Source organism: Phaseolus vulgaris, chromosome 3 (assembly GCF_000499845.2).
Source record: "Phaseolus vulgaris cultivar G19833 chromosome 3, P. vulgaris v2.0, whole genome shotgun sequence".
Classification (NCBI taxonomy): domain Eukaryota; kingdom Viridiplantae; phylum Streptophyta; class Magnoliopsida; order Fabales; family Fabaceae; genus Phaseolus; species Phaseolus vulgaris.
The window spans coordinates 7,927,873-7,938,359 of NC_023757.2; the positions used below are offsets into that span (position 1 = coordinate 7,927,873).

Here is a 10,487-nt window from a genome sequence, read left to right on the forward strand (position 1 = left end):
TTAGTTTTGTTCCAAAATTATAATTAAATTTAATAATTAATTTTAATATGTTAGCGTAAAACTATCAATGTGGAGTTTGAATTGTGTTTAAAAAATAGAAGAAGAAAAATACTTTAAGATTAAAAAGGAAGGGAGGGAAATAATGCATTAAATATTTTTATATTAATTCATTTCAACTATTAAGATTATATTTTGCTATCCGATAACTTTTAAATTACACTAATTATAAAGGATTACATGTTTGTGTTTCCTTCACTTTTAACTTTTTATTTAAATATTTTTTACTTGATTTTTTAAATATTATATGTAAAGTGGTCTTTTCCAAATATTATCTGTAAAGTAGTTTTTTTTAATATTGAAATATTTTTTATAATTATTTTATCAATTTAGTTTTGTTTCAAAATTATAATTATTTTATAAATTAAAAATAATATTTATAAAGTTTTTTCAGTTATATTTTATAATATTTTTTAATAATATCAAGTAGAATATAAAATATAGGCACGTATCGAGACAAATGTGTAAAATAAATAATTAAATTAAATAATTAATTTTAAGATGTTAGCGTAAAACTATTAATGTGGAGTTTGAATTTTGTTTAAAAAATAGAAGAAGAAAATTACTTTTAGATTAAAAAAGAAAGGATGGAAATAATGCATTAAAGGTTTTTATATTAATTCATTTCAACTATTAAGATTATATTTTGCTATCGGATAACTTTTAAATTACACTAATTATAAAGAATTACATGTTTGTGTTTCTTTCACTTTTTAACTTTTTATTTAAATATTTTTTTACTTGATTTTTTAAATAAACTTTTAAATGTTATCTATAAAGTAGTCTTTTCCAAATATTATCTGTAAAGTAGTATTTTAAAATATTTCAATATTATTTATATTTATTTTAATAATTTAGTTTTTTTCCAAAATTATAATTATTTTATAAATTCAAAATAATATTTATAATTTTTTTTAATTATATCATTATTTATATTATATCTATCAAAATCACTTTTACAAATATTTGTGGCAGTTAAATATAAACAAATTTTAATTTTTTATTTTTTTTTATAAAGAACTTTCATGTTAGGCATCACTATGTCACTTGACATCTCCCTAGTCTGACACTTCAAGTAACAACAATCATTTGTCATCATATGGGGAACTAGACCAAAACTCATATGTTAAAAAAAATGATAGATAGGTGAACTATATCTATTAATAAAGAATTCTAAGAACAAACTATATGGAAATCTATTATACCAATGAAATGATTCCCTATGGATAAATCTTAAATTAGCCAACTTATCAGCACACACATTCCCTCCACGAAAAATATGAGTAATCATAAATCTGATTTTTCCACAGTAATTAATATAAGTATTTCATCGATTACGAAACATCCAAGGAACATTTGTCCTAACAGTAAACACAACACAATGCATAGTCACATTCCAGCTAGACATTACTAAGTCTCAACTTTTGAGCTTCCTCCAAAGTATATATAACTCCATAAAATTCAGCAACCAAAGTCGTCTGAACGTCAAGAAACGCAGAGAAAGCTTCAATAAACTCCCTCATACTCCCACGGAAAATACTTCCACAAGTGGCCAGACCTGGATAACCCCTAACAACCCCATCAGTGTTAATTTTAATTTTCTAATTAACTCTCCTTAATATTATTATTTTAAAAATATTTATATCTTTAAACCTAATTATCATTATCCATCACTATGTCATCATCTTACTTTGTGAAAAATACACCTTATTAAAAAATAACAAACTACCTAATTACTATTATATTTTATATACCTACATTCAAATAAAAAAAATCCATTCAGTCAAACCAAAAGAAACATTACATATATACACAAATCAAATATATGAAAACAAAAGAAACATCGATTATGGTTGACATAAATCGATTCCAGAAAATAAAAACATAGGATAATTAATTTTGCATAAAAATATTCAATTATTTCTAAAAGAAAATTGATTTTGTTGATTATGAACTTCGATTCTACGGAGCACCACCGAATACCACACACACAGAGCACCACATCACACCCACGAACACCATACACAGAACACTATCGCGCATCACGCTGAACCACATAGAGCAAGCACCACTTCAGCACTCTCACTTTACCACCAAACTCACACAGAGTCATGTATATGAATAAGGTCAGCTATATTAATGGGTATACTAAACCCATTACCATTAGTTAATGAGTTAGCAAATACAATATTAAAAATAGTGTCTCACACATGCTGCTGAATTGAAGAGTAGTGTATCAATTATTGGTAAAGTTGAATTGCAATTTGTCATTCATCAGTAACCCTTTGTCGTGTCTCATTTTGCGGACATGTGTAACAATTTGATCTCCCTCACTAACATGGTTTGCAACTATTTTTGAAGACTCCTATCTTACAATTGAATCAAAACCCACAATTATTAAAGAGTTTATAATGTAAGTTCAGGTGATTAGAGCGGCATTTAGGAGTTGGTTCCAAGTATCAGGTAACCCCGGTAGGCACCAGTGACTGCAATCATTGCCTGCATGGTCCCCGCTATATGCAGAGGGATGTGCATCTTTTCGTAGCTGTGAGAGAAGTGTTATGTCAAGTAGATAAACCTTATTCTTCATCTTCTTCAACACTGTGTTCACTATGTTTGCTGCAGGAGGTAGACCAGCAGGATATGTTGACCCCCCTAATGGTTCAAGTTCTCCACTGCAGCTTTTTCTTGGTTCATTCCACTCTTGACCCCTGATTCAAAGGATCATCATAAAATGCATTCACTTCATTAGTTAATACTTGTTGTTATGATTACCAAAAGGGCTTTTCAAAATCAAAATAAGGATTTGGCTTACTGATAATGAGTAGGAGAAATGCCTTGGAAGAAAACTTTGGTTTTGGTAGGGTCTATGTTTTCATCAACCCATTCACCCCATGTGCTCATTCCTTTATTAAAGGCCTCCAAACGATCCATGTCCTTTAGTAGACTGCTACCGTCTCTTATGTAATCCCATCTGAAAGGACAACGATGTTAACACTGATAGCGGTAAATTGTAAAACAAACAACCGCTCACACCTGAATTTTCTCTAAAGAAAACACTCTTATTTGTATTTCTCTCTATTGTATTTCTTTCTCTGGTGTATATTACAATTGAGAGAGCATTCTATTTATAGGCTTTAGGAAGCTCTTTTAGAAAAATCTTCATTACGGTCTTAAAACCCCACTAACAACATAATTAAAATCTCACTCACAACTTTTGACCTTTTACATATCCAAACTCTAGTAACTTTTAATTTTAAAACCCACAAATTAATGTGGGCTGACCCGCCCCATATTTGGCCCGCAAAAAGCAGGCCTGGTTGGCCCGCCCCGCATAAAATTTGCGGGCTGATTTTTCTAGCCCGCCTCGCATAAGGGTTGGCCCGTGGGCCAGCCCGCATAAGAAATATTTGTTAAAAAAATAATTTTTTAAATAAAAATTTTGATTTTTTTTATTTAGATGCATTAGATAAATGGTCTCATAATATTATTTTCATGAAACATGTGTAATAAGATGTTATTAAAAATTTTGGAATATAAAACATGAGGCTATATAGGGGTGTAAAAAAAAAATTATACATTTTAAAGTTATGCGGATCAACCCATCCCGTCTCGCACTTAGCCCGCGCGGGCTGCGGGTTATGCGGGACGGGCCTAAGCAGACCAGAGAGTTAAAATAAGCAACCCGCCCCGCGTTTTTTTCAGCGGGCCGTAAGCCGGTCCGTCCAGCCCATCCCACCCCACTTTGCTACCCCTACAAATTATATTTAAAATTTATTTAACAAATAATAAATTAATCGATATCGATTTATAATATGAGACTATCATGATTATGACAGTCTTAAGAATTGAAGTATAATACCCTTGAGAATTTCCTGTGTGAGTCCACCAATGCCAGGAGTTGAAGATTAACATGTCCAACCCTATCCAAGCATTACCCGCTTGTATAGAGTCGAGTGTGAGCACGCGTCCAACTTCTTCTCGAACTATGTCCACCAAATATGGTGTCCGATATAGTTCTATGGTCACTTCATACTCCTGCACAAACCCACCAACCACACTCCCATTTTACTTTTTCATATTATGTTTCAAATTCAATCATTATAACACACAAATGTGGATGCATCAACATTCACGTGGAAAATAGTAACTTCTCCACTCAACTTTATTACATGTTAAAATAATAAATAATACATAGTTAGGTCATGTAAAGTTTTTTCAGAATAAATTAATTATTAAATGCTCAAAACATATTAAATCTTTCCACTAATACAGAAACATAACATTCATTAATAGTTGCATCATCCTTGTTCAAAGCAACGAACTTATTTTTGTATTAGTGACCAATATGATAAGTGAGATACATATATACCACCCTTTCTAGTAATAATTAGTAATAAGTAATATAATATAAAGTAAAAAAATATTTTTTCTTTTATAATATTTTTTCTTCTATTATTATATTAAAATATTTCTCTCATTATAAAATAAAAATACATTTTAGACTTAGTTAACAGAAAAAATCATTGAACACGGAAAATGGTATGATTAACATAAATAATATAAACTCCTATAAAAGTAATTGAATTTCTAGATTAGATACAGAGACATAATTGGGGAACTTGACTAAATTTAGCCGGCAGAGTTTATGAATTCACCGAACCTTTATCTAAAAATATGCAGATCATTATAATATTGGGATATTTAACTGTAAACATTGGAAAACCATGGTTATAAAAAAAAAATTAGTTTATCCCTTTTTATGGAATCTCATGAACAACTAGGGTAAAAGAGGGTGACAGTGCTACTAAATTAGTATTTCTTTTCTTCACTTATTTCGTAGGTGCTACTGATATATGGAATGTTTGCAAACATTATGCATTGGGGGGGGTTAGACATGCTATGCCATAATGAGTTTTAATTATTATGATATAATAAGTGAGATGTGAATGCAATAGATTGATGTTGATTAAAGTTAAAGTGAGTATAATGAAGGCAAATAATTGCAATAGAGCCTCCAAGTTGTACTCCAACACAGGTTGGCAAAATCGTCTCACAGCCTGTCAAGTCTTGTTCTGAAGAATCTTGATGGAAAACAGAAGAAGAAAAACTCAGTTTTGGGACCTCTGTTTTCTGGCTTAATCTTACAAAAAGGGTCAAGTAGTTTTCCGAAACAGGGATATGGAGAAAGAGAGAAAGTGATGGAAAATGAAGACACGTGAAAATGTTGTGTTTTAGTATTGTTTGCGAAAAGAGACAAGGAGGAGAAGACAGAAAAAAACGAAACCTGGAAAGTCACAGTGGACAAAGCTTCTCTCCTCACAAAAGTGGTGGTGGCATTGGGCACCGACGCGTGAAGCATGCACGATAATGATTCCCACATGTTCAGACTCAGTGAGTCACCCACAAACATTATCCTCTTACCCCTCCACTTGTTCAAGAAATTCACTCCATCGAACCTACAATATTACACCAACAAACAAAACCCTTCATACTCAAATGTCAAACACTTCAAACATATTTCAAAACCAACTTTTCATCCTTTCTATTCACAGCTCTGGTTCAGAAAAACAGAAGCTTTGTCCTTGAATCTATGCAAGAATAATGGTAACTTCTTTTGTACCAAGTTTGTGTGGTAATTGCAGAAGGAGAATTGGTAAACATAGGAAGTATGCATTTGATAAAGCTTAAAGAAGAGTACCTGGGTAAGGCACAAGAATCAGGCTTCCAAGAGTATTTGAGATACTGTTTGTCGGGTCTGCCATACTTTTGGCAATCAAACTCAGGATCTATAAAGGGGCAGCTTGAAGAATCATAGAGAGGATGTGAAGGGTCAATGACCCAACTTCCAAGGAACAAATTACACCTACTGATTATTTCCTTTCTCCCCTTCAACCGAGTCACATTATAGTTACCAGACTTTGCTGCTCTTGCTTGGTGCAAGGACACATCCAGAAGCAAAACCAGCAGAACCAAGGTATTGACTTTGGAACCCATATGGTGTGGTTCCTACTGTTTTTGAGGTCCCAGAGCTTAAGATAAGAAAACCTTGTACTTACTTGTTCACTTGTGTGAGCTTATATAGGAGAGAGAGAGTGAACAAAAAAGGATGTTCCTTGTGGTAGGTTCACGTGGAGGAGGTGGTGCTTCTGAACTTTGATTATTATTATTATTATAATATTATTTTGGTAAGATGAGTTGGGGAGATCTTGGATGGATTCGTTATGGTGTTTGAAACTGAGGGAGCTTGTTTTATTGGGAAAATAAAACGTTACTACATTATTGTCTTCTCCCCATATCACGGGTGCACATCGAATTACCCTCATATATTTCATATGCATAAATCTTGTTTTTGGTGACACTTCATCTATAGATAACTAGATTCCACCGTTACCATTTCATTTTCTCTCTTTAATAATAAAAATATTTTCACGCCAACTATTAGACATCACCATGAAATTAAATTAAATATATTTATAATTAAAAAAAATATTAGTATTTAAAATAAATTCTATTATTAATAAAAATTTATAAAATAGTTTCTATAATAGTTATCGAAATTTTAATTATTAATTACTCTAAATTTTAAATTAATTTTAATTAAGTTATTGATTAATTTTAAAATCTAAAATAATTAATAATTAAAATATTAATAATTCATATTATATAAATTTTTAAATTATGTTATTAATAAAAAAAATTACAAAAATCAAACTAAATATTATTATAAAATCTAACATCTTAACTAAACTAATATTTCAAACTTCAATAATCATTTTTCAAAAAATATAAACTACATTTAAATATAAATAATTTTTTAATTTATAAAAATAATATTTTATTTAATTAATATAATAATTAATTTTTTATTTCAAAATTAATTAATATTTAATAATTTTTTATGATAATAATTTAATATTGAGTAATAGTTTATAAAATAATATCACAATTCGATAAGTTTTGATAAGATAGATTTTAGTATCATCTTTAATAAATATCAACTTTAAATTTAAATAATTGGACTAGTTTGTAAAGTAATCCAATAATTATAGTATTATTATATAAATGATATTGCGCAATTAGATTATATTTACTGTATGTAATTCAACTTCAAGATCTTAAGATAAATTTATACATAAATTGGTACCATTTTAAATTAGCTTATCCTTAAATTATGTGCATACTTTTCTAAAATTTATTGTTTGAAGTGTACTCGATTATAACTGAATTGATTAATAGTGGATTGCTGTTCAAATTTGACAATTGCATTTACTTGGTTCGTCACATGTTCCCTGTCACGGGTCCAATCAGTATACACAAAAACTTAACAAAATGAAATTAGCAGACAACCTTAGCCACAAATTACTCAAGTGTTTTTTTATGACATTTAATGCTAATGAGGTTTGAATTTATGTTCTTGTACACACTACTGTTCAACCTCTTTATCATTACATCAATCTTAATAATAGCTTACTTAAAATGGGATTTTTCGACTTAAGACAACACATTTATTTTTTTAAATGCAATATTATCCCATACTTATAATCATAGAATATGTTCTTCAAAATACAAAGACATTTAAGATAGATAGCATTGGTATTGAATCATGTGATAAGTCTAAGTGGAACCTTGTCAATGATTTATTTAAGAAAATAATAATATTTTTAAACAAAGGTTGATAATCTGTTTTAATTTTTTAAAAAGATGGTATGTTGATGTACTAATATTCATAGTTGTTGGTTATTTTCGGTTTTTATTAAACATTTATAATTTTACACATTAATTATTAAAATAATAAAATTTAAAAATTTTATCAAAATGGATAACTCTCATATTAACGTGTTATGATTTTATTATGCAGAAATTGTACCAAAATGACATGATGTTAGTGTATTTAAACTGAAATCGTGTTATCTTGACACAACTTGTTAGGAAGTGGACTTTAAGTGTAACTCAACCCCATAAAACCGGCTCAATGAGGTGAGGTTTGCACTCACTTATATATTATGAAAGGCTCTAATTTCTAGTCGATGTGAGATCTCCAACACACCCCTCACGCCGAGACTACCAACTCGTGCGTGGAGATATATGTTATGGGTGGTCCGATAACGGCCCGATAACGGGTGACCTGATAAACCCAACAAATGCTCGCTAGGATAGACTCGAAATGACTTTGATACCATATAAGAAAATGATAAAAAATGGTAAGAAGAAGAGATGTTTTTTATTCTCTTATGTGTATGGTTACATCACTTCATGTATAAGAAATATATAGGGATCTTGGTGTCCTGACAGCCTCTCCATTTTCATCTCCTAAATAAAAGATCATGTCTGGCAAAGAAGGCATCAGTAACGAGTCCGATAAAAAACTCGTACAAGGCTTCAGTGTCGAGCAAATTCAGCAATTGGCAAAGGCTATTTATTCGCTCAACAATAAAGATAAAAGTGACACGTTTGTTAGCTCTGCAGGTCTGCTTGCCCATAACTCCTCTTCTAATTTTGCTTTTACGAAACCATGGATTTTGGATAGCGGAGCAACCGATCACATTGCATCTGATTCACAATTTTTCACACACACTTCATCATCATTTATTCCAAAATGTTAATCTGCCCACAGTTCAACTGCGCCCATCTCATCTACGGGCACAATTAAATTCAATGACAAAATCACTCTCAAAGATGTTCTTTGTGTTCCTTCTTTTAATTTAAATCTCATGTTCGTTAGTAAGATAACCAGTTCACTAAATTGTTGTGTCGTTTTTACTCCACATGGTTGCATTTTGCAAGACTTGGCTACGGGAAGGATGATTGGCTCGGGTAAACAACACGCAGGCTTATACTACATGTCCCCTCTTCCAAACCAAGCTCACACATCTCAAATATCAACCAATCCTGATTTATGGCACAAACACCTCAGACATCCTTCTCTGGCGTGTTTACAACTTGCATCTTCCTTACTACCTATCCCTATCAGTAAAAATCTCATTCCTATTCATAATAATTGTAGTATTTGTCCCAAAGCTAAACAAACAAGGCTACCATTTCCTTTAAGCACAATAAAATCTCATTCTCCATTTAATCTATTGCATTGTGACATTTGGGGCCCTCATAAAACCCCAACTCATTTTGGAAACATTTTTTTCTCACTATAGTCGATGACTATACTAGATGTACTTGGTTATTTCTTATGAATCACAAGTCTGAAACCCAACATCTCTTAAAATCATTCATTACTTTTGCACAAAATCAATTTCAGACATCTATTAAAACCATCCGCGTTGACAACGAATTGGAATTTATTTCTATGCGTAATTTTTTTCTCAAAAAAGGTATTGAATGTCAACTCACTTATGTGTACACTCCTCAACAAAATGGAGTAGTAGAACGCAAACATAGACACATTTTAAACACAGTACGAGCCCTCCTATTTCAGTCTCATTTACCATTAGAATTTTGGGGGAAATGCATTTTAACCGCCACATATATCATTAATCGCTTGTCAACACCTTTACTAAAAAATAAATCACCCTTTGAAATGCTATATAATCGCCCACCTTCACTTTCTCACTTAAAAACTTTTGGTTGCCTATGTTATGCAACTATTGTTTCACCTAAGCAAAAATTTGATCTGCGCGCTCGACAGTGCATCTTCATTGGTTATCCTCTCAATCAAAAAACATACAAATTATTTGATATAGATGCAGACACTTTTTTTACAAGTCGGGATGTCATATTCCATGAAAGTATTTTCTCATTCTGCCAACAGTCACAGACACAATCCTCACCTCCATCACAAGGTATTTTGCCCACTATTGACATTGACTTGCCCACTCCTGTCCAACATTCACTCGATCAACCTTATTCTCTTACTCATCACAATGCACCTGAACCTCCACCAAACCAACATTTTTCTCCTACTCGTCACAATACACCTGAACCTCCATCAAACCAACCCTCTTCTCCTACTCGTCACAATGCACCTGAACCTCCATCAAACCAACCTTCTTCTCCTACTCGTCACAATACACCTGAACCTCCAGTAGACCAACCTTCTTCTCCCATGCCAAGAAGTCTAGCACCCATTACCAAACCTTCTCCAACCGACCTTCCTGTTCGACGATCCAGTTGCACATCAACCCCACCTTCCTGGTTTCAAGACTACGTAACGGGATCCCAAGCCAATCATTCGACCACTGCCCAAGACTGGCCGAATGGAACCAGGTATCCTATACATCATTTTCTTTCTAATTCACGATTTTCTTCTACATATAGTGCATATCTTGCTAACATCACAGTCACCAAAGAACTTCACACTTATGCTCAAGCTATTCTTGATCCAAATTGGCAAAAAGCAATGGACGAAGAGCTTTCCGCCTTGCAGCTAAATCAAACGTGGACCTTGACATTGTTACCCGTTGGGCAGAAACCCA

General features: G+C 31.9%; 1 protein-coding gene across 1 annotated transcript; it reads right to left on the reverse strand.

Moving 5' to 3' along the window:
• Positions 1-2,274: 2,274 nt before the first annotated feature.
• LOC137806526 (protein trichome birefringence-like 37) lies at positions 2,275-6,357 on the reverse strand. Its single transcript, XM_068606712.1, has 5 exons — positions 5,759-6,357; positions 5,345-5,516; positions 3,920-4,095; positions 2,873-3,031; positions 2,275-2,768 (listed from the first exon to the last, which is right to left on the reverse strand). Exons 1-5 carry the CDS (start codon positions 6,052-6,054, stop codon positions 2,477-2,479), a joined length of 1,095 nt encoding a protein of 364 aa, XP_068462813.1. The 5' UTR covers positions 6,055-6,357; the 3' UTR covers positions 2,275-2,476.
• Between the last annotated feature and the right edge of the window lie 4,130 nt (positions 6,358-10,487).